General features: G+C 52.0%; 1 protein-coding gene across 40 annotated transcripts in view; it reads right to left on the reverse strand.

Annotated features, from left to right (window-relative positions):
• The window catches only part of OBSCN (obscurin, cytoskeletal calmodulin and titin-interacting RhoGEF), a 237,313-nt gene extending 213,814 nt beyond the window's left edge, over positions 1-23,499 (reverse strand). For all 40 annotated transcript variants that reach the window (XM_061421359.1, XM_061421345.1, XM_061421347.1 and 37 more), the window contains exons 1-7: positions 23,344-23,499; positions 19,142-20,150; positions 17,754-18,023; positions 17,250-17,510; positions 16,176-16,484; positions 15,457-15,723; positions 14,667-14,951 (exon numbers count right to left, since the gene is read on the reverse strand). In XM_061421359.1, the coding sequence (XP_061277343.1) occupies positions 14,667-14,951; positions 15,457-15,723; positions 16,176-16,484; positions 17,250-17,510; positions 17,754-18,023; positions 19,142-20,126 (2,377 nt within the window). In that variant the 5' untranslated portion in view covers positions 20,127-20,150; positions 23,344-23,499. The remainder of the gene's footprint in view (positions 1-14,666; positions 14,952-15,456; positions 15,724-16,175; positions 16,485-17,249; positions 17,511-17,753; positions 18,024-19,141; positions 20,151-23,343) is intronic.
• Between the last annotated feature and the right edge of the window lie 1,646 nt (positions 23,500-25,145).

Below are 25,145 nucleotides of genomic sequence, written 5' to 3' on the forward strand. Positions count from 1 at the left end.
ATCCCATGGACAGAGGAGCCTGGTAGGCTATAGTCCACGGGGTCGCAAGGAGTCAGACACGACTGAGCAACTTCACTTCACTAAACTGACTAGTGGTTCCTTGCAAAACCCCACTCACAAGGCTGTCTTTATTTATTCATTATCCAAGTCTGAACAGAAGTTCACCAAGTAAAAACAGCTTTTCCCCAGGGGTATTTGTTAAAAAATAATTACAGGCACTTACTACACATGGCTATCTGGGTTTGTGGATACCAACTGGCAGACCACAGACTGACTGATGGGTTTAAAAGGAAAAGCTGGATTATGAGATGTTAGTAGATGGCTCTGGAAAGCTCTGACCTCTTCCTGGGCATCTAGAAGGCCATACATCCATGATACTCAGGAGACACCTGAGAAGGTCCTAAACTCACACATCTGCTTCATGAAAGCCCGAAGTAAAGGCAAAGATGGATATGGCTTTGAGTTATATGCATTTAACAATTCCCACGCAAAGTCCCCTGGCAAAATCTGAGAGACTTACAGGTTACAGACATCGAAGGAAATCACTATGAAATCATTAGCTGACCAATAAGCTAACTGAAGAGAGACTTCAGTATCTTATACACACACACACACACACACACACACACACACACACAGAGACTTTGCAGAATTCATTCAGGAAAGTCACTGAACATCCAAACAACAGCAGCAAAAGCAAACAGCAACACCAAGAAACACCAGGGAGGATGGGAGAATCTGAACTCCAGAGTTTCCACAGATTATCACATAATATTCCAGTTATCAACCAAGAATTACATGCCATGCTAAGAAATAAGAAAGCATGGCCCACACGCAGGCAAAGAAACAGTCAACAGAATCTGTGCTTGAGGAAATCCAGATATTGGACTTATTAGAAAAAGTCTGTACATCAGCTATTTTAAGAATGCTTTTAAAAAATTAAAGGAAACAATTTACAATGAAATAAAGGAATACATGAGGACAATGTCCCAGCAAATAAATAATGTCCATTAAAAGATATATTTTAAAATAGAAATCCTAAATTTAAAAAGTATAATAATTGAAATGAAAAGTTCACTAATGAGGTATTCAACAGCCAATTTAAGCAGGCAAAAGAAAAAATCGTTCAAGTTAAAGACAGGTCTCTTGAAATTGGCCAGTCTGAGGATCAGAAAGAAAAAACAATGAAGAAAACGGACAGAGCCTCAGACAGCTGTGGGACAACACAGATTGCACCAATACATGTGTAATGGGAGTCCACAGGAGGGGAGAGAAAGGGGCAAAGAGGTCATCTGAAGAACTGGTCAAAAATTTCCAAAACTGATAAAAGACATGAATCTATACACCTAAGAAGCTCAACAAACTCCATGAAGATAAACTAAAAGAGATTCACATTGAGACAAAGTATGTCAAATTGCCAAAGGTCAGAAAAGAGACACTCTTGAAAACAGCAAGAAGCGACCTGTCACACACAAGAGCTCCTCAATAAGACACGTAGCTGATTTCTCCTCGGAAACCACAGAGGCCAGAAGGCTGTGGGATGATGTGTTTAAACTGTTAAAAAACCATCAACCAATGGTTTTAGATTTGCCAAAGCTGTCCTTCAAAAGTGAAAGAGAACTTAATACAGTCCCAGATAAACAAAACCTAAGGCTCTCTTTGCCGGCCCACGTCCTACAAAAAATTCTAAAGTAATCTTTCAGCGCAAAAGGAAGATACAAGACAGTAACTTGAAACCGTATGAAAATCAAAGAACGACAGTAAACATAGCTACACAAGTAACTCTAAAAGCCAGTAGCATTTTTATTCTGTAATTCATCTTGTTTTTTATATGACTTTAAAAAAGGTATAAACAAAAATTATAAAACTACAAAGTTAATGGATACACTACGTATAAAGACATAAGTTGTGACAATAAGAACATTCAGCTTGGGGCACAAGCGGTGAATATGCAGAGTTTTTATTGAAACTAAAATCATATAATTTCAAACTTGATTATTATAAAGCTGTATGCTAATGACAAATCCCCAGGGTAATCACTTAAGAAAAAATGAATGTATATATACATAAAGAAATGAAAAAGGAACAAAATGGCACACAAGAAAAAATCAATTAATCATTAACAGTAAGACAGAAAGCAACAGCAAAAAGATATGACAGACAAGAAACAGAGAACAAAATAGCAAAAGTAAGCCCTTCTTTTTAAGAATTAACAACACAAAATTAATTTAAGTGCTGTCTATGAGAGATTCACTTTAGGTCCAGACATACAAACAAATAGGTTGAAAGTGAAAAGATACTCCATGCAAACAGCAGTCAATAGAGATGTGAGGTGGCTATACTTGTCAAAAAAAAAAGAAAATACATTACAAGACATTATATTATAATATATATAATTTTAGACTGGGCTTCCCCTGGTAGCTCCGAAGGTACAGAATCCGCCTGCAAAGAGGGAGACCTGTGTTCAATCTCTGGGGTGGGACAAGCCCCAGTATTCTTGCCTGGAGAATCCCGTGGACAGAGGAGCCTGGCGGGCTACAATGCATGGGGTCACAAAGAGTTTGACAAGACTGAGCAACTAATCACAGCACAGCACATAGATGAATGATGATACATGTTGATTAAAAGAGTCTTAATTAAGAAGTAACACAGCTATAAACATAAGCACAAGTAACCGCGGCACAGCAGGAGAGCTCCAAAACATATGAAGTGGAAACCATAAGATTAAAGACATAAACAGTTCTCCAAGAACAGCTGAAGACTTCAGTAACCTACTCTGAATAATGGACAGAACAACAGGTCGATAAAGAAATACGACATGAATAACACAACCCAAGAAACTAGACCTAACTGAATTACAGCAGACACGCCACCCAACAACAATGAAAGACATATTTTGCTCAAGTGTATATGGAACACTCTCTAATATATGTTAAGCCATAAAACAAGTCTCAATAAATCTTAAAAGACTGGAAGCATAGCAAGTCTTTCTGACTATGATGGAATGAAACTAAAAATCAGTAATTGAAGGAAAACTAGAAAATTCACAATCACAGGTCAAAGTTAAACAATACGCTCAAGAGAGAATTACAAGGAAAATTAGAAAATATTTGGCGACCAATGAAAATAAAGCACAGCACACGAGATGCAGTGAAAGCAGGGTTCAGAGTTTCCTGCCATCCAGAGCTATAAATTATAGGCCCATGTTAAAAAAAAATTACAAATCAATAGCCTAACTTCATGCCTTAAGAAACAAGAAGAAGAAGACTGCATTAAACCCAAGCTCAGAAGAATGAAAAAAATAAAGATTAGAGCACAAATAAACGAAATAGAGAATACAAAAGCGACCGAAAGAACTGAGGAAACCAAAAGGTGGTTTTCGGAAAAGATCAACAAAACTGACAAAACATTAGCTAGGCTGATCAAGAAAAACACAGAAGACTGAAATTATTAAAATCAGGGGAAAAACAGGGGACATCAATCGAGACTTTGTAAAAATTAGAAGGATTATAACAGAATACTACAAACTACTGCATACCAACTAGATAACCTCGATGAAATGGAGAAATTCCCAGAAACACATAAACTATCAAAACCAACACAAGAATAAATAGAAAAACTCTGAATGGACCTATAACAAGTAAAGAGATTTAATCAGGATTCGAAAGCAAAATGAGAGGCATCCAGACTGGAAACGAAGTAAAACTGTCTGCAGGTGACATGATTTGCACATGGAAAATCCTACGGCATTCGCAAAAGAACTAACAGTAAATATTCAGAAAGGCTGCAGGACAGCAGACCAACTGCTATTGTTCAAGCACGTATTGGATCAACTCTACTTCTTGATCAAGTCTATTTCTATGTATTAGGAATGAGTAATTCAAAAGGAAATTAAGAAAATAATTCCATTCACAGCAACATAAAAAAGAATAAAATATTTAGCAACAAACTTAACACAATAAGCACAATTCCTGCACACTAAAAACTGTACCATAATTGAAAGGAAGTTTAAACGCCAAAATAAATAGAAAGTCATTTCATATTGTAGACTAGGAGACTGATGCTGTTAAGATGTCAATATTCCCCAAAATGATCTATACACCGGATGCAATCCCAATCAAAATACCACCTGCTGTTTTTGCAAAATCTAAAAAAGATGATCCTAAAATTTATGTGCAAATGCAAGAGACCTCAAATAGCCAAGTCAATGTTGTCTGGGGAAAAAAAAAGTTTAAAGGATTCACACGTCCCAATTTCAAAACTCACCACAAAGTTACAGTGATCTGGACTGTAGTAGACATACACATCAATAGAGTAACATTAAGAGTCCAGAAAAAACAAGATGCTGTCAAGGAGGAGGAGCGCAAGGGTGGGAGGATAAACTCTGCTGCCAAAGCATAAACAAAGGCAGGAGAGATGGGACTCAGCATGTGTACAGCTTCGGCATGCTTAAAAATATGAGCAGCAGGAAGGGCGTGTCCAAAAACGTGGTCTCCAGGTGAGGCCCATTGTACGTTAAGGAAGTTGCCTGCCTCAGAATTCTCCTGAGCAAAGCCCCAGGGCTGGGCACTGTGGCTGGCCTACTTCTGGTAAAGCTGCTCCAAGTGTTTAAAATCTTGGGGGCAGAGTGTCAAAGAGGTGAGTCTTCGGTCAGCAATGCTAGAGCCAGCAGCACTGACTGGGACCACGGTCTGTGCTTAGCTACTCAGCTGTGTTTGACTCTTTGTGAGCCCACGGACTGCAGCCCGCCAGGCTCCTCTGTCCATGACATTCTCCAGGCAAAAATACTGGAGTCGGCTGCCATGCCCTCCTCCAGGGGGTCTTCCCAACCCAGGGATCGAACCCTCGTCTCCTGCATTGCAGGTAGATTCTTTACCAACTGAGCCACCAGAGAAGATTCTTCAGGGGAAGCCCTGTTTCTGACGCTCCAGACAACCACCTGGCCCTGGTCCTGGTCCTGCGCTACGGAGTGCAGACGTGAGAGGTGCTGCTCTCCTAGCGAGCCACACCCTGGCCCTGCTGCTGCTGCTTGCACCGCCTACACCCCAGGCTGTCACCCCGCTGCTCCAGACCTCCAACATGCCTGCTGTGGAGGTGAGAGGGCTGCTCCAGGCAGCCACGAAGTACCACACGGGCACAGCTCTCAGCCATCATAGTCTTTCTGCTCTGTAGGGATTCCCTGGCCCCAATCTTCACCTCCATTCAGGAAACTGGAAACCCCTTCATGTCTGGAACCTTTGTAGTCTCTTCTCTCTGTAACAGCCTCATCGCTGTTCAGCTACTCTTCTACTGGAACGCAAAGACTCCCCACAAGAAGAAAAAGCAGCGGAGTTGAGCTGGCTCCCGGAGTACACTCCATGTTTCCTTTCATCCACCCAACCCTGGGGCCCTTCTCATCTGAATCACTCTGCCAGTGTGACTTTTAAACATGCCTTGTTCCTGTGCAACTGCAACTTTAGTGGAAATACTTGGTTGACTTCCATCCTTAGAAAGGATAGGGGTAGAGATTTTCAGACTGACATTTTGACATTGTGTACATTATTACAAAATTCAGGAGAAGAAAGTAAGGAAAACCACTAGGCCATTCAGGTATGACCTAAATCAAATCCCTTATGATTATACAGTGGAGGTGACAGATTCAAGGGATTAAATCTCGTAGACAGAGTGCCTGAAGAACTGTGGACAGAAGTTCTTAACACTGTAGAGGAGGCAGTGACCAAAACCATCCCCAAGAAAAAGAAATGCTAGAAGGCAAAGTGGTTGTTTAAGCTATTAGAAAAGAAGAGACGTGAAAGGCAAGGTAGAAAGGAAAAGATACATCCATTGATTGCAGAGTTCGAGAGAAAAGCAAGGAGAGATAAGGACTTCTCAAACAAACAATGCAAAGAAACAGAGGAAAACAACAGAATGTAAAAAATTAGAGATCTCTTCTTGAAAACTGGAGATATCAAGGGAACATTCCATGCAAGGATGGGCATGATAAAGAACAAAAATGGTAAGGACTTAACAGAAGCAGACGAGATTAACAAGACGTGGCAGTAACACAAGAAGAACTATATTAAAAAGGTCTTAATGACCTGGGTAACTGATGATGTGATCACTCGCCTAGAGTCAGACATCCTGGAATGTGAAGTCAAGGGGGCTTTACGAAGCATCACTATAACCAAAGCTAATGAAGGTGATGGAATTCCAGCTGAACTATTTGAAATCCTAAAAGATGATGCTGTGAAAGTGCTGCACTCAATATGTCAGCAAATTGGAAAACTAATCAGTAGGCACAGGACTGGAAAAGGTCAGTTTTCAGTCCAATCCCTAAGAAAGGCAATGCCAAAGAATGCTCGAACTACCGCACAACTGCAGTCATTTCACATGCTAGAAAGGTTATACTCAAAATCCTCCAAGCTAGGCTTTAGTGGTATGTGAACAGGACTTCCAGATGTACACACTGGATATAGAAAAGGCAGAGGAACCAGAGATCAAACTGCCAAAATTCATTGGCTCATAGGGAAACCAAGGGGATTTCAGAAAAAAATCTACTTCTGCTTCATTGTGCTTTGACTGTGTGGATCACAACAACTGGAAAATTCTTAAAGAGATGGGAATACCAGACCATCTTACCTGCCTCCTAAGAAACCTGTATTCAGGTCAAGAAGCAACAGTTAGAACTGGACATGGAAAAATGGACTGGTTCAAATTGGGAAAGGAGTATGTCAAGGCTGTATATTGTCACCCTGCTTATTTAACTTCTATGCAGAGTACATAGGGGAAATGCCAGGCTGGATGAATCACAAGCTGGAATAGAGATTGCTGAGAGAAACATCAACAACCTCAGATATGCAGATGATACCACAGTAAGTGAAGAGGAACTAAAGAGCCTCATGATGAAAGTAAAAGAGGAGAGTGAAAAAGCTGACTTAAAACCCAATGTTAATAAACCCATGCACCTATGGGTACCTTATTTTTGACAAAGGAGGCAAGAATATACAGCGGGGCAAAGACAGCCTCTTCTCTAAAGGGTGATGGGAAAACTGGACAGCTAGATGTAAAAGAATGAAATTAGAACACTTCCTAACACCATACATAAAGATAAACTCAAAATGGATTAAAGACCTAAATGTAAGACCAGAAATTATAAAACTCTTGGAGGAAAACACAGGCAGAACATTATATGACATAAATCAAAGAAAGATCCTCTATGACCCACCTCCTAGAGTAATGGAATGAAAATAAAAGTAAACAAGTGGGACCTGTTAAACTTAACAGCTTTTGCACAGCAAAGGAAACTATAAGCAAGGTGAAAAGACAATCCTCAGAATGGGAAAAAATAGCAAATGAAACAACCGACAAAGGATTAATTTCCAAAATATACAAGCAACTCATACAACTCCATGCCAGAAAAACAAACAACCCAATCAAAAAGTGGAAAAAAGACCTAAACAGACATTCCTCCAAAGAAGACATACAGATGGCCAACAAACACATGAAAAGATGCTCAACATCGCTCATTATTAGAGAAATGCTAGTCAAAACCACAATGAGATATCACCTCACACCAGTCAGAATGGTCATCATCAAAAAGTCTACAAACAATAAATGCTGGCGAGGGTGTGGAGAAAAGGGAGCCCTCTTGCACTGTTGGTGGGAATGTAAATTGATACCATGGAAAATGGTATGGAGATCCCTTAAAAAACTAGGAATAAAACCACCATATGACCCAGTCATCCCACTCCTAGGCATATACCATGAGGAAATCAAAATTGAAAGAGACACATGTATCCCATTGTTCATTGCAGCACTGTTTACAATAGCTAGAACATGGAAGCAACCTAGATGTCCATCGACAGATGAATGGATAAAGAAGTTGTAGTACATATACACAATGGAATATTCAGTTCAGTTCAGTTCAGTCGCTCAGTCGTGTCCGACTCTTTGTGACCCCATGAATCGCAGCATGCCAGGTCTCCCTGTCCATCACCAACTCCTGGAGTTCACTCAAACTCACCTCCATCGAGTCGGTGATGCCATCCAGCCATCTCATCCTCTGTCTCCCCCTTCTCCTCCTGCCCCCAATCTCTCCCAGCATCAGAGTCTTTTCCAATGAGTCAACTCTTTGCATGAGGTAGCCAAAGTACTGGAGTTTCAGCTTTAGCATCAGTCCTTCCAAAGAACACCCAGGACTGATCTCCTTTAGAATGGACTGGTTGGATCTCTTTGCAGTCCATGGGACTCTCAAGAGGAATATTATTCAGCCATAAAAAGGAAAATATTTGACTCAGTTCTAATGAGGTGGGTGAACCTAGAACCTATTATACAGAGTGAAGTAAGTCAGAAAGAGAAAGATAAATATCATATTCTAACACATATATACGGAACCTAGAAAAATGGTACTGAAGAACTTATTTACAGGACAGACATAGAAAATAGATAGATGGACATGGGGAGAGAATGAGGAAAGGGTGAGATGTATGGAAAGAGTAACATGGAAACTTACATTACCATATGTAAAATAGATAGCCAATGGGAATTTGCTATATGGCTCAGGAAACTCAAACAGGGGCTCTGTATCAACCTAGAGGGGTGGGATGGGGAGGGAGATGGGAGGGAGGTTCAAGAGGGAGGGGACACATGTATACCTATGGCTGATTCATGTTGAGGTTTGATAGAAAACAACAAAATTCTGTAAAGCAATTTTCCTTCAATTAAAAAAAAAAGAAAAAGAAAAAAAACAACATCAAAAACAAATAAGATCATGGCATCCAGTCCCATCACTTCATGGCAAATAGAAGCAGAAGAAGTAGAAACAGTGACAGATTTTATTTTCTTGGGCTCCAAAATCATTGCAGATGTTGACTGCAGCCATGAAATTAAAAGATACTTGCTCTTTGGAAGGAAAGCTATGACAAACCTCAGTTCAGTTTGGTCGCTCAGCCATGTCTAACTCTTTGCAACCCTATGGACTGCAGCACTCCAGGCTTCCCTGTTCATCACTAACTCCCGGAGACTGCTCAAACTCATGTCCAGTGAATTAGTGATGCCATCCAACCATCTGTCATCCCCTGTCATCTCATCCTCTGTCATCCCCTTCTCCTCCTGCCTTCAATCTTTCCCAGCATCAGGGTCTTTTCAAATGAGTCAGTTCTTTACATCAGGTGGCCAAAGTATTGGAGTTTCAGCATCAGTCCTTCTAATGAATATTCAGGACTGATTTTCTTTAGATTTGACTGGTTGGATCTCCTTGAAGTCCAAGGGACTCTCAAGAGTCTTCTCCAATACCACAGTTCAAAAGCATCAATTCTTTGGCACTCAGCTTTCTTTATAGTCCAACTCTCACATCCATACATGACTACTGGATAAACCATAGCTTTACTAGACGGACCTTTTTTGGCAAAGTAATGTCTCTGCTTTTTAATATGCTATCTAGGTTGGTCATAGCTTTTCTTCAAGGAGCAAGTGTCTTTTAATTTCATGGCCCCAGTCAATATCTGCAGTGATTTTGGAGCTCAAGAAAATAAAATCTGTCACTGTTTCAATGGCATCACCAACTCAATGGACATGAGCTTGAGCAAGTTTCGGGAGATGGTGAAGGACAAGAAAGCCTGGCGTGCTGCAGTCTATGGGGGTCACAAAGAGTCAGACACAACTGAGCTGCTGAACAACAAATCCAAACTGCACAGATGCCATTGCTAAGGAGGGCTTAGATGGGCAACATTAACCTTTTCAAGGAGTCGATTTAAAGAAGTCTTATGCAACGACCACCAACTTGGGATAAAACTCCGGAGGCCTACAGGGCTCTTGCTTCCTCTGCACAGCCACAAAGACCCCCATGGCCCATGCAAAAGGGCATCACAGCTTATCACTCAAGTGGACAAATGTGACAAAGCCATGCAAGCCTGTGGACACACAGCTTTTGTCTCACATTTAGCGTAGGGCATCCCAGAGGAATAATTTGGGGACAGGCAGAACAGACGGAGCATTAGTGCAGACTGGGTGCCGCGTGCACCCCTTGACAAGCGCCATCTCAACCTAATTCCCTGGACAGCCCTCAAACTGGGTGGGCCTCATTCTGCCCAGGTGAAAAACTGATACCACACAAGGTACTGATGTGGCTTCCCTGGGGCCCCACTGCAGGCAAGAGCATCAGGACCCAGGCACAGGAGCACACACCATTCAACAGGATCAGGGGCCAAGTACATGCCCAGACGTTCCCGCATCACTGTCCAGAACTTTCTGGAGGCCCTGATGCACATTTGGTGGAGTGCCACCCTGCCTGACATGCTTGGGTTCGCCTCCAGTACCAGACCCGGGGCCCTGATGCCTGGGCCTCTGGCCCACCACGAAAGCTCCACCCTCCTCCCTTGACCTACCGCACTCCCAGAATCTCAGTCCAGCAGTGCGGGAGGGAGCCAGCCCTCAGCACTCCTCGAGGGTGCCCTCAGGACAGCTCCAGGAGTTCTATTACTGCCCCTCACCGCAGATACTTTGGCCACCTGATGCGAAGAACTGACTCACTGGAAGAGACCCTGACGCTGGCAAAGATTGAATGCAGGAGAAGAGGATGGCAGAGGATGAGATGGTTGGATGGCATCACCAACTCGATAGACACGAGTTTGAGCAAGCTTCAGGAGTTGGTGATGGACAGGGAAGCCTGGCGTGCTGCAGTCCATGGGGTCGCAAAGAGTCGGACACGACTGAGTGACTGAACCGACTGAAAAGATGAGAAAAAGGGGGCGGGAGGCAACTGTGGGAGGTCCTAGAATGGCCAGAACAAATGACCACAGACAGGGGGCTTAAGACAACAGGAATGTGTTCTCTTCAGTTCTGGACACCAGAAGTCTGAGATCAAGGTGTGGGCAGGCCGAGCTCCCTCCTGAGGCAACGTGGGCAGATGGCCCCAGGTGCTTCCAACTTCTGGTGCCGTCCCTGGGTTTGTGACTGCATCACTCCAACCTCCGCCTTCACTATCACTGGCCATTTCTCCGTGTCTCTGTATCGCACACATTCCTCTTCTTTCTCTCAAAGGACACCTGTCACTGGATTCAAGGCCCATCCTAATCCATGGTTATCTCACCTTGTGATGCCTTCTTTGATGTCATCTGCATAGACCCCATTTCCAGATAAGCCCCCATTCTGAGTTTCTAGGATGACATGAACTTCACGGGGATATACACTGACAACTTGCCTAAGGTCACTTGGCTCCTAAGAAGCCAGGGTGAGGTCTGACCCTGTCCACACCCTGACCCCTCCACAGCCTGCCTCGAAGTCAGTGTCTAAAATCAAGGCACAGTCACCCTGGTGTGGGCATGGGCCAGTCCTGCAAGACAGGTCCCTCAGCAGAGTCGGGCCAGCCACACCACCCTCAGAGTCACACTGCTGAACCTGGAAGGTTAGGGACTCACTTTCCCAGGCTCCTGAGCTAGGCATGGCTATCGGACCCAGGCAACACTGGAAGACATAGAGAAACTCTGCTGTGGGTTCCTCAGAGAGTATCTGTTCTCTGAGGAGAGGAACGAGCAGGTGACACCCTGTGCTAGGCTGGACTGTTCCAAGATCCCTGCCCCTCAGTGTGCATGTCCCCTCTAAGCTATTCCACCAAACACCACTCCAGGTGCTGCTGTGAAGGAGCTCCGCAGAAGGAAGTTAGGTCCCAGATCATTTGACTATGAGTTCACTCACTCTCAAGGAGATCCTCCTGGTTGGAACTGGCCTAATCAGGTGAGACCTTACAAGGGAGGGGGCTTTTCCTGGCCAAAGAGATTTTAACCATAAGAGTGAGTGGACATGAGATGCCATGTGGGAAAGGACCTAAAAACAGCCCCTAGGGGCCAGCCAGCCAGAAAACAGCCCAGAATCACAAGGAAATGAATTCTGCTAGCAACCTGGATGAGCTTGGAAAAGACCCTGAGAGAATTCATCCTGATGGCACATGGATTCCAGCTCTTGAGACCCTGAAAAGAGAATCCCAATCTATAGAATTCTGATTTATAGGACTATGATCTAACATAAGGGCATGAATTTAAGCCGCTGAGTTTGTGATAATTTACAATATAGTAGTGAAAAGTAAAAAAAAAAAAAAAAAACACACACACACACATACAATCCTCACATGTTCTTCCCACCTTGAATGTGATGGCTGGAGCTGTGGAAGCCATCTTGTGAGCATGAGGGAATAAGCATTAGAAAGATCTTTATCCCATGCTCAAGAAAGATCTAGACAGATAGAGCCATGTTCCTGTAGTAGATTGTAAGAAACTCTCCCGAATGAGTCGGGGACCCCTCGTTAACAGCAAAGTCTTCTTTTCCAATCCCTCGGAACTAGGTTGACCTTATGTCTGGCTTTGTGCAATAGAACATGCAGAATGCGACACTCTGGGTCTGGTGAAAACCACCCTTAACAAACCTTGCAGCATCTCCTATTCCCTGACGGGAACCCCGCCACTATATGAAGGAGCTCAGGCCACCCACATGGAGAAAGAGGCCTTCAGAATGAGATGTGACAAGGAGAGCATGGCCTCAGGAGAGAGAGAAAAGCATGGTCCCAGACAGACATTACTAGAAGAGAGAGGCCCCATGCCAGCCAGCCCCCCTGGGACATCAAACACACAGATGAAGCCAGACTGGATCCTCCTGTCCTGGCCAACACCATGTGGAGCAGAGATGAGCCTCTCATACTGACACTGCTTGAATTCCTGCCCATGGATTGTTCCACTGGGCCACTAAATTCTAGGGCTACCTGTATAATTGACTGACACAGACCTGCTGAGTCTGCTGAGCACTGCCATCACCCACACTGAAATGGTTCCTCCAGGCCTGTTGCTATTCAATGGCTAGATGTCTGCTTCATCAACTGACTTGGGACACCCAGGTGGAAGGAGACCTTCTGGCCCTGGTCTCACAGCTGTACTCCTCAGCATCTCTCTTCCCTACCTGCTGCACTACCAGACTCTAGGGGCAGCCTTTGGCCTCCAGGCACACTTTTGAGCTTGTGCTCAGCTTCTTCCCATCCTTGTACCACATCATCTCCATCTGGCCCTGGCCACCTCACAGCTCAGCGTGGCACTGGCCCCCGCCTCAGCCTGTACCTCCCTGAGTGCTGGCTGCTCCCTGGAAACACCACTGAGGACTCCAGGGACAGGGAGGGATACACAGTCAGAGATTCTGCCCAGGAGAGGTCTTCCAAGTCCTGGAGTCATGACAGAGCTGTGCTCTAGACCCTGGCAGTCTCAGATCCACCATGAAAATCCTTTGTGATTAGTGGCTGCATATGGACCCTCGATGGGCACAGGTGGTCCAGGTACTCCAAGCCCTCCTAGGTGTGATGGGAAGCAGTCTCAGTGCCCCTGATGGGCAGATGGTCCTAGGGCCTGTGTTCAGAGATAAGGACACATCAGGGACAAGGCAGAGACCCTCCTGAAAGCCAGGATGGGGCAGAGCTGACTTAGAGAATCTGCCAAGAGACCTCAACGGCTTCGAGAAAAAGCCAGGGGCTCAGACTTACCAAGGTCCAAATCTAACCTTCCAAGAACACTTCCAACACTTTCCAGGTCTGCTCTGCCTCATTTCCTCATCTTTACAAAGAAAACATGGGTTTTTCATTTCCTCCTTATTTTTTATATTATAAACCTGTGTTCTTCCAATATATATATATATATATATATATATATATACACACACACACATACATACATACATATGTTTTGTGGGCAGTTTCTTTACCCAAATCCAGGAGTAACTACCCCTACTCCCAAGCATTCTCAGAAGAAATGAAGTGAGAGAGCTTGGCCTTGCAAGTGCAACATGGGAGCAGCCAGAACTGCTCCCTACAAACCAAGCCTAGGAGGCAGTGCACTCACCACAGACACACGATCAGGAGTCCAGAGTCCTCACCCGCTCAGCACCGACGGGTGCCCTCACCCTGCACAGTGCCTGAGGTGGCCACCAAGCAGTGCCGTGTGTCTACATCCTCCCGGGAGAAGTGCTGGCAGGAGCAACCGAGCTCCACGCCATCCTTGTACCCGGGAACGTGCACACGGGCGTCTGAGGTCTCGAGTTCCAAGTGGGCTGGCCTCCCCGCCACGGCACCCACAGCCGTGTCCTTGTGCAAGGAGGGTGTGAGGCCTACAAGGGCACACAGGCAGCTCAGGGAGCTGACAGAGCCCTCAGCACACACGTGCCCACGCAGCTAGTAAACGAAGGTGCTCCTGCTTCAGAATTACAGCAGACAGCAGCCCTAGCCCAGACCTGGAGATGAGCAGCCCCGCGGCTGACTTTCGACCACCAAGTGCCGCCCTCCCCTGCTGAGCAGAGGTCCTGTCCCCACCCTCCCACCAGGGTGGGCCGGGCTCCTGGTTCCCCACCCTACCCTCAGGGGTGACCTGACGGCCTAGCCTACTCAGGAGGTCAGCAGAGCTGCCCAGACCTCTGCCCTCTGCACGTGCTCACCCAACACCATCCCATCCCCCGCTGTCGCCACGGGGTGAGCCGAGCACCCCCCAACACACCTCTGACCTCCCACAGGGTAACCTGAGCCCATCTGACCCCCCCTCCCCACAGGCTTGGCAGAGCTGCTCCCCCCACCCCTCCCCACGGGGACCGAAGACAGCGGCTCCTGCCACTCAGGGCTTATCCAGAGTTGAGGGGGGAGAGGGACACACACACACTCGTGTCACCTTGCACCAGCAGCTGGTAGGCGATGCGGCTCCCACGGCTGACGCACTCATACAGGCCCGCGTCTTCTCGCTTCACGTCCCGCACGAGCAGTGCCCGCTGCCCAGCTGAAGCCTGCACCTCATACTTGGGGCCGGGAGACAGCGTGTGTCCGTCCTTGAGCCACGTCACGGCTGCCGCCTGGTCCGACAGCTCGGCCAGGAGCTGGGCCTCCTCGTGCAGCCGGGCCAGCACCTCCCGAGCGGCCGCTGCTGGTGCCGGACGCTTGGCCGTCAGCTCCAGGGGCGCTGGAAGTCACATACAGGTGACAAAGCGGGGGTAAGTGAAGAGGGCGGCAAGAGGAGGAGAGTGATCAGAGGAGGAGGGCGGGGAAGTGGGATGAAGGTGTGGACAACAGGGTGTGGATGTGAGGAAGGGGTTGGAGGTTACAAAGAGACAGCGGACAGAGGAGGAAGAGCCAGATATCATGCAACAGACTCCGAGAGGCAAGAAAAGAAGACACAGGACAAGAAGTGGAGGAGGAGAAGGAATCAGCAAGAAGGGAGGAGGGGAGAGGGGAGGCAAGTGGCGGGGCACAGACACAGAACCGAAGCTCGGACTCTTTAGACCTTCCTCCACTCACACCCTTGCATGGCCTTGCACACCCCACCACCTGGACCCACGTTATCCAGCTGCTCTGAGAGCCACAACAGACTTCCCAGGATCCCTGCGACTGCAGGGACTCCGTCCCACCCCTATCCCTCAGGAAACGTGGCCTGGAGAAGCCCTGGGGTCACAAGACAGGGTCCCTACCTCGGACCTCCATGCGGATGCTGCTCTCGATGCCATTGGCCACGAACTTGAGCTCCGCCCCGTGCAGGCTGACAGGCACCGAGCGGATGGTGAGAGTGTGGCGGGTGCCATCCCGCTGTATCACATACACGCTGCTGGCCTTCAGGACCCGCCCGTCCAGGAACCACTCCCCTGATGAGGCCGTAGTGAGGTCCACAGAGAAGGTCACCTCGCCGCCTTCCACTGCCTCCACTGCCTTCAGAGGTGTTTTCACAGCCAGCTGGGGAGCTGTGGAGTGAGAGCTTCAGGAAGTAGTTGGGCCCCTCCCCTCCTCTCCTCCAACGCCTAGCCCCAAATAACCCCTCCTCTAGGAAGTCCACTGGGCAAGCACGCGGAGACCCTGAGTGAAAGCCAGACCCAGGGTGGAGTGAGAACAAGTTGGAGCTACGCAAGATCCCCTTCAGCTCCCACAGACCCAGTAAGTAGCCCAGTGCCCTGGGGTTGGTGGGCACAGACAGTTTCTGGGGGCTTGAGTCCTGTGTTGGGGTCACCTGGCCTTCCCACCAAAGAGTCTTCAAGAGCATCAGGATCCTGGGCCCGCCGCCTACCACAAAGAGGACGCAGGAGCCATGCTGGCCTCTCCAGCACTGGGCTACACTCTAGGTCTGGGCGATTCAGAGGCAGATGGCCCCACAGACTGCTGTCAGGGTGCCGTGGAGACGAGAGCCTTCAGCACTTACCCAGGTGTACAGTTCCTGGGAACTCGAGGTAGGGGCTCTGGCCAAAGCTGTTCACAGCTGACACCCTGAACTGGAACTCTCCCTCCTCGGCCACGCCAGCCACAGTCAGCTCCGGCGTGGTCACCCACTCATCTTCATGGCAACGGCTCCAGGTATAGGCGCCCAGCCTCTTCTTCTCCACCAGGTAGCCCTCGATGGCAGCAGGGCGGTCCCCAGCAGGTGGCGGGGACCAGCCAAGAGTTACGGAGCTCTCTGTCTGGGCCTTCACCACGGGGGCTTCAGGAGCATGCGGGGGTGGCCTCCTGGGGGCTAAGCAGAGCATGGGCCCACGTCACCAACTGGAAACCCCCTCCCCAAGCCTGGGTCCAATATCACAGGAGGGAGAAGTTCTTGTGACAGAATTCCCAGCCCTCTGTGGCGGGGGCACTGCCCTTGTGGTCTGGAATGGCCACAGCCCGAGGGGGCTGCCAGCCCGAGTGTGCTGTGGGCCAGCACCCCGGTCTCAGCTCTGTGGCCGTTTCTCTGTCTGCAGTGGAAAGAGCACCCGGGCCTCAGAGGCCACACTTGGCCCAGGGCCACCATGAGCTGTCCACGGGGCCTGGAAAGGAGCTCCTTCCAGTTCTCAGCCTGAACCCCTCTGTGCATTGGGATCCTGGGCTGGATGATGGTTAAGGCAAGGCACAAGGACCCTTCCAAGGGTGCTGAGACCCGCACACCCCTGACCCCAGCAAAGGGCTGACCCTGTGCCAGCTGGTCTCAGCACCAAAGGCTGAGAAAGAGGACACACGCAATGTTCCCCTACACGCTGTGCTTCTAGAACCACCTGCACTGTTTAAGTTGGTTCACAGGTCGGGGGGGCCACTAGGACTCCCACTTTGCGGACGCCTAGTGTGACCATCGTGGAGGAGGGAGTCAGACAAATCACGCCCCCCACAGAACCAGATCTACAACCTAGGCAATCTACAATGCACAGTGCTCCCCGCAGCAGGCGAAAAGTCAGAGCAGGGCCCAACGCACGGTGGGCAGGGACGGGGCCCCCCCTCTCCGTCCAACAGGGGCTCTCACGGCCCTTACCTGACACGCAAAACTGGGTAGACGTCCGGCAGTCCCCAGCCACAAAGGCCACCTCACCCACATCCTCCAGGCTGCACTGGGAGATGGTCAGCGTGTGGCACGTGCCCTCAGCAGTGATGGCCACCCGGCCCCCAGCCACCACCGCCTTCTGGTTCCACAGCCACTGAACAGGGCCCTCGGGCTTGGCCAGCTCCACACAGAACATGGCAGTGTCTCCCACTCGTACAGCTGTCTTCCTTGGGAGCTTCCGAAGGAGGTTGCCTGGGGTGGGCAGAGGAGCAGTGAGTGAGGGGGAAGAGGGTAGAGCTGGTCAGAGCGACCCCCATAGGGCTGCCCCACCCACACCTCCTTCTTGCCCCTGCACCCAGAGCTCCCACTCCACCCCTCCCTGACCCACCCCTTGTCCTGGGATCCAGCCTGCCCCGCCGCCCAGGACCTCAGTCACTTGCCCAGTTCCTGGGAGACCCATACCCTGCCCAGTCTCTTGGCCCGCTGCCCACTCACCTCGCACTGCCAGCTCAGCCACCGTGCGACTGCCCTCTGCCGTCTCACAGATGTACACGGCGTCGTCATCGGAGGAGACGTTCAGCACGGTCAGCCGACGCTCGGCGCCCGCCTCCTCGATGAGGTACTTGGCACTGGCCCACAGCCGCGTTTCCTCCTTATACCAGGCAGACTCCATGGCTGGCACCGGTACTTCACACTGGAACGTGGCTGATGCCTTCTCCGGCACCTCCAGGTCCTGCAGGCGCTTTCTGAAGGGCACTGTGGGCTCTGCGGAAGAAGGGCTCAGATGAGCGGGACGGGGAGAGGGAAGAGGGGCAGGTTGGAGGGGTGCCAGAGGCTGGGGGAAGAGGGGGCAGTGCAGAGGGGCAGGGAGGCAGGTGAAAGAAAGGAAGGAGACAGGGAAAGGTAGATATAAGGCTGGGGTGGGGGCAGGGAGCCAGGGTAGGGGTTGGAGGGTGGGTAAGAGGGCAAAGGAGCTTCAGGGAGCGGGGACAGAGGGAGGTAGGGGGAAAGGAGAGGAAGGAGAACAGTGGAGAGGGACTTAAAGGAAAGAGTCCCTTCCCCCAAGAATCAGGGAGAAGTCTGGACCAAAAAAGGAGAAATGCCGCAGGTGAAGTCCTAGCAAGCAGCATGGCTGGGCAGCCCCCTAAGCTGGTGGTCCCGGACAGCCAAGAGAGGCTGGATTACACAGCAGAGAGGCCACTGGACAAGTACTGGCCTGAAAAACTGCTCAACCCCAGCGCACTTCCCTGCAAAAAAAAAAAAAAACAAAAAACGAGGAAGCAGACACACGCACACAAAGGTTGAAGCGCCCTGCTGGAGATCCCACAGCTGGCAAAAAGTGGAGACGGGACTCCGACCACATCGAGGCTGGTCTTAGGAAACAAGAAGGAACAAGTTCTGACGGTGTTGTCCACAGCTGCCCCCTGCGCTGGGGACAGGAGCCTGCAACTGACCCAGAAGCAGGTTCAGGCTGCGCCCTGGGGCAGTCCCAGCCTGAGGCCTCTGACAGCACGAGGTCTGTCCTTGATCCTGCCTCCCTCCAGCTCAGCTGGGGAGACCCCCCACCTAGCATCCTGTAGGAGAAGGGGAGAGCCTGGGTCACCCTCAGCCTGGACAGGGCAGGCTCCGCCACTGGGCAACCACCTCCCTAGGGAGGGGGTGTTAGTGATAAGCACTTGGTTGTACACGCGTGTTACTTTCACAAAGACAATGAAACACCATAGCAAGAGCCGCCAAGACCTCCAGCCACGGATTTCTCTACACGATAGGGAAATGGCGGCAGCAGCAGCCGCCGCTAGAAGGAAGGGATGGGCGGCCTGGGAAAGAACCTCCGCCTGTGTTCACTGCGCACAGCGACTTCGTGCCAGCCACCAGGAGCTCACCTCTCACGACGACCAGCACCGAGCTGTAGGTCTGGCCCACAAGGTTGGATGCCGTGCAGGTGTAGAGGCCACAGTCTGACTGCTTGCAGAAGAGGATCTTCAGCACGAAGTTCTCCTGCTCGTCCTCATACACCACGTGCCGCCGGCCCTCCACCACCAGCTGTCCATCCTTCTTCCACACGATCTCAGGCTTGGGCTCGCCCGTCACGAAGCAGCTGAGGCGCGCGTGTTTGCCCTCTGTCACCGTGCAGGTGCGCGTGCCGGCGCTCGGCGGCGAGGCCGGGGCGCCCCCGGCGCGCATGGCCTCGCGCCGCCGCTGCAGGTGCGCCAGGAGCATGGCGGTGGAGGCCCCCGGCGGGTTGGCTGCCTCTGCCTCCGCGTCCACCGTAAGCCCGGCGGCGGCGCTGGCGGCGCCCAGCGGGTTCTCCGCGTGCACCGTATAGGTGCCGCTGTCTCTCGGCTGTGCAGCCCGGATGCGCAGAGCGCTCGCCTCGCCGCTCTCCTCCACTCGCACTCGGGGGGCGTCCAGCACACCCAGGCGCCGCCCGTCCTTGGCCCAGCTCACCGACATGGGCGGCGAACCGCGCACGCGGCAGCGGAAGGTGGCCTCGGCGCCCTCGCGCACGCGGATGGAGGTGGGCCGCAGCAGGAAGTGAGGCGCCTGCTCGGCGCACGCGGCGTCGGCGTCCACCTGCAGGCCGACCGCCGCGAAGGCCTCGCCGATGGCGTTGCGCGCACGGCACACATATTGCCCACTATCGCCCAGCGCCAGGTCCAGGATGGTCAGGCGGTACAGGTCGCCGTCCTGGGCCAGGCGGAAGCGACCACCCGCCTCCACCAGCTGCCGGTCTTTCTCCCAGCTCACTTGCGGCGTGGGGTTGCCCACAATCTGGCAGCTCAGCGTGGCATCTTTGCCCACCGATACCACGAAGGCCTTGGGCCGGGTTAGGAAGCGGGGTGCACCGCTGAAGGAGGAGTGATCCATGGTGGGTGGGAGAGGCGGGAGAACCTGTGAGTGGAGTGGGGGAGGGAATGGTGGGGATGAGTCCCTGGTGTGCTCAGAGCCCCACTTGGCTACTTTGCCTGTGTCCCTCTTGGCTACTTCACCGGCCCAGTGCCGCCTGGAAAATTCAGCTTAATACAGGGTGAACGTCTCCCCATTCTGCTCCCATCTCCTCCCACATACCCCGTCCCTGCAGGTGGCATCACCAGCTGGTATGGTGGTCCAGAAGTGCCAGTTTGCCTCTTTCTGGGCCTTGGAGTTTGGCCCCAACTCCACCCCCAAAATGGGCTCTTTTTAATTGGCTGGAGCATCTCCTCCCTCTTGTCCTAGCTCCAGGCCTGCTGCCCCAACTCAAGATCCAGCTGAGCACCTATCCCCAGACACTGCACCAGCAGCAAGCTTGCCCTCCTCCCTGTGCAGCCTCTGCCATGCTGTATGTCACCACCAGGACCTTCCCCGTCCCTCCTGGCCACTCCAGGTTCCATCGGGTGTCCTGTCTCCCCACACACTGGTGCTTCCTGGGGCCTGAAACTCCAATCTACCTAGTGTCTCCCAGTCACAGAGAGGCAACTCGCTGCACCCTGACAGGCCCTGGCCATGGAGGCTCATGATGTGCCCACTGCTGGCCTGTCCTCTCTAAGGCACACCAGAGGTGTTCTCTACTCCAGCAGACTCTCCTCTGAGCCCCCTGCTTGGCCTTCCCCCTTTGCTCCCCATTCTCTCCACTGGCTTTCCCCACTCAAGCATTGGGCTGCCCTGCAGGCTGTCCAGCCGTCCTAACTGGACACTGCCCAACAGAGAGTGCAGTACACAGGGCCTGTCCCTCCTGCCACTGTCCTGGGTCACATCTCACCCCTCCTGGGGTCCCGCCACACATCCCCTCGACCCCTGAAGGGGGGTGCTCATCAATGAGGAAAGAATGGAAATTCTACAGCTGGAGGGCTGGGCACCCCTCCAGCACATAGGGCTACCCACGAGCTCTTGCTATGAGTGCCTGCCTCCTTTCATCAGAAGTTGAAATGGGGAAGGTCACTGGTGTGTCTGTGGAGGACAATGGAGAATGCTGCAAGAGTCCAGTAAGGCTGAGAATGGGTGGGCCAGCTAGCCAGGTCCACCCAGGGGGCTGTGGGGGGACTGTAGCCCAGCCACTTCAGGTCTTGGCTGAGGCTCCATTGGCTGTGGCTCTGCCAACTGGACACCTTGCAGGGGTGGGTTTGGCACCAGCAATGCCAAACGCCTCTGACTGACGCTGGCGTCTGCCAACTCCAGGCTGGATCCCGCTGGCCCCCAGCACCAGTGGGTGAGGTGAAACTGGGCCTTGCCTACACAGGGGCTTCTGTAAGAGAGCCAGCACAGATGGGCCCATGGGCCCTGGGCTGTCCCCAAGTGGGTTAACTCTTTTCACCCCGGGGGCTGGGCCTTCAGCATGGGGCTGCCCACCGTAGGACAAACAGGGCAAGGTTCCCAGGCCCTCCAGCTCCCCAGCCTGTGATTCGGGACCTAATCCGCTTAATCCCCCTCAAGGAGATGAGCTGGGACCAGCCTGCTGACTCACTGTGCAGTCAGCACCTCTGCCCTGCCCACTTCCCCCCCTTCATTTGCTCCCCCATGGCCTGGCTGGGCTCTTGGCCTGAGAAGGACCTGGGCGGGTGGCCACCCACCTCCATGAACAACCTCCTGGGCCTCAGCGTCCCTCTGTGGAAGAATTACTTTGACACCAGTTCCCCAGGGGCCTGAGTTCCAATCTGTTCCCAACACACCACTGCCTCCTGAATTATACAGTCAATCTGTGGGTTCCCCAAGGCAGGACATGGCACCCTGCCCCTACTACACCCAGAGCAGGTGTGGGACGGAAGACACCTGCTCTGAGCTCATGAGCAAGTCTATGCAGGGTCAGGGGGCCACTTCCACAGCTGGCAGCCCTTTGGACCCTAGAAAAGAAGGATGAGGAAATCTCATCTCTGCACATACTTAGGGGGAGCCAGCTCTCAGCAGGTGCTCAAGAGTGGGCAGAGACTCCAAGATCCTCTAAAGCCATGGAGATGAATCCTCTGTCCAGGGCCTGCATGCCCCACTCCCAATGCAGCAGAAACACTGAAGTCTAAAACAAGACCCCCCCTTGACACCCCCACACCAGGCAGGCACCCTCACTGGGCAGCAGGGCCAAGGTAGCCCGAGGTATGCCAGAGGACTCTGGAGCCACCCTGCTTCAAGCTGCGTGTGGGGTGGGGACCACCCAAGGCCCCTCTGGGCCCAGATTCATCCACAGTCTCCTCCTCCTCCCCCTGCCACGTTGGGAGCTGGGGCCATGGGAGCTGCAGCCACAAGGGCAGAATCGGGAGTTTCAGGAGGAGAGACCAAGCCAGGACCTGAACCCCAGCATCTTAGGGAAGCCCCTTCCTCCCTCTGATGCCCACCTGTGGACCCTGCTTGGGCTCCTCAGTCCCTTGGGGCCCCCATCTTGGCACTGCCAGGCTCCTCCCCCTGAGGCCAAGACCCTCCCCCCTTGCAAGCCTACCAGGGAGCCTGCGGCTGACCCATGTCACCCCTACAGCCCCTCGCTTTTCCAGAACTTGGCCACTCTTGGGTCCTGGTGGGACTTGGGCCATTTTCCAGATGAGCCCAGGGTGAGAAGTGGTTCGCAGCCACACAGAACCTTGGCCGGCCCCCTCCCAGAGGCCGTCTCCCCCGCTTTCCTCTCCCTGCTGTGTTGCCCCCACACCCTTCCAGAAAAGACTTCAAAGGGCAGCTCCTGCAGTCTGTGCTTTCTCCCTAGACCTCTGGGCCTTCCAGCTTCCCAAACTCCAGGGGAAATTCTTTCCTGGAGTCAGGTGTCACTGCCCCTCTGGCTGTCCCCTCCGCTGAGCCAACAGGCCCAAAATAGCCCCAGCTGTCAGCGGGCATCCATCTCAACAGAGCTGGGGGCAGGGCCAGCCGGACCCTCAGGGCACTAGGCAGAGGGGAGGTGGGTGCTTCGGACGCCCCCCACCTGCCCCAGCTGCTGCCTCCCCACATGTGGGTCTGGCTCCATTCTGCAAGGCACCAGGGGCTGCAATCCACAGCCCCAACCCCAGGAGCAGCACAGCCTGGCTGAAATTCTACCCCAGGTCCCTCCATCCCCCAGAGCCGTGACCTTCAGCTCCGCCGTCCTCAGGGGCCCTGGCTGGCCCCCCACCCCTCCTGCGCTCTGCCTCCTCACCTGTCTCTCCCGGGGGCACGAGGGAGCACCCAGGCGAGGTGCTCAGATGGTGCGGCAGGGGCTGCTGGGCCTCACCTCCCTCCGGGGGCCCAGGACCGACAAGTTTCCCACCCAGCAGCCCGCACGCCTGCCGGTCCTCAAACTGGACAGGGGCAAAAGGACAGGCAGATCCTATCCACTAAAGAGGACTGGGCCCGCCCCCACCCCGCCCCCAGCCCGCCCAGCCCAGCCCAGCTCCAAAATAGCCCGGGAGTCACTGCCCCAGATTGGGTCTCACCCCTGGCCCCAGGGAGGCAGCGGGCAGAGGCTCAGGGCTGCTGGGGGAGGGTGGCCTGTGTGTGCCCGTGATGTGTGCCCCCTGCTTGTGGGGACCCCTCAGACCAGCATCCGGGAGCGCAGGGAGGGACAGAAAAAGGGGGATCCAGGACCACTCATAGGAGGACCCAGGACCACCACCCAGAGGGGAGCAGAGCCACCCCAAGATGACCACTCACCAGAGAATGCTGCAACCTTTAGGTTGAGATGAGCAGCTGTGAGCCTAGCACAGGTGCCAAGGTCAGCCCCCGCTCCACCCCAACCACACATGTGACTGGGGTGGGTTCATTGACCCTGGTCCCTGCCGGCCACGCCTGGCCTGGCTGGGTGTCCGTGGCATCTTTACATGGGAGTGAGGGTCCCTAACATCCCATCCCGTGACCTTCACTTCCCAGGGACCAGGGACCCAGCCCCGGGAGGTGGGCAGACAGGACAGCGGCAGGGGGTGTGGATGACACAAGCCACTTCACACCCCAGGATGGCTGCCCCCCATCCCCATGACCCCGGCACTGGGTCAAGGGTGAACAGGATGCTGGGCCCACCCAGGTGAGAAGGTGGGCTTCACTTAGCAGGGGTCTACTGGAGAGCCAGAGAAAGCAGTTTTGCTACCTTTAGGAGAATGAGAGGTTGGGAATCAGGGATCTGGTAAAAGTCCGGGGGCCTCTCCTGGGAAGAGGCTGACCCACCAGGGGAGGGCTGGGGTGCTGCTCTCTGCCCATCATCACAGACTAGGGGACTTAACATTTATTTTACGGTTCTAGATGCTACAAGTTCAACATGAAGGTATTGGCAGATTCCATGTTCACTAACAGCCTTTCTTTCTGGTAAACAGATGGCACATTTCTCTCTGTATCCCAACTTGGCAGAGAGAGTTCTGATATCTCTGCTTCTCATATAGGCAATAATCCCACCGTGGGGACACACTGCTAACTTCATCTAACCCCAGTCGTCACACCCTCTGTCTTCCCAACTCTCATACTCTCCTGCCTGTGGTCCTCCACAGCTCACCCTCCTCCAGGCATTATGCTCTTGCCCAGCACCTGCAGCCTGGGGTCAGACCCATGCCCTTGCCCCATCTACGCCCTCTGTACCCAGGCCTGTGCCCCTCCCTACCTGTGGTCCTCCAAAGCTCCCCCTCCTCCCCCTCTCCTCCTCCCTGTCCTGTGACCCACCTCCATGCCTCAGCTGCTCTGAGGACCAGCCTGACTCCACACTGCTTGCAGACAAGTCCCTGGTTACCAGCTACAATCAACGGATCCATACACCGCTGTGCACTCGCAAGATACCTTCTCTCCTGGGTATTCTCCATCTCTGCAGGGAAGATGCCTAGCACCCAAGCAATGTATTTTTCAACAATCCACATACTTGTTGCACCCCGTGAAACCCCCGTCGGTCACCCTCATCATCTTTGGCAGAGAGAATGGATAACTGTCACCCACCAGGACCTCTTTGACTAAATCATCTACCTATCGATCTGGAGGGACCGT

The sequence above is a fragment of the Bos javanicus genome, chromosome 7 (genome assembly GCF_032452875.1).
Source record: "Bos javanicus breed banteng chromosome 7, ARS-OSU_banteng_1.0, whole genome shotgun sequence".
Taxonomy (NCBI): domain Eukaryota; kingdom Metazoa; phylum Chordata; class Mammalia; order Artiodactyla; family Bovidae; genus Bos; species Bos javanicus.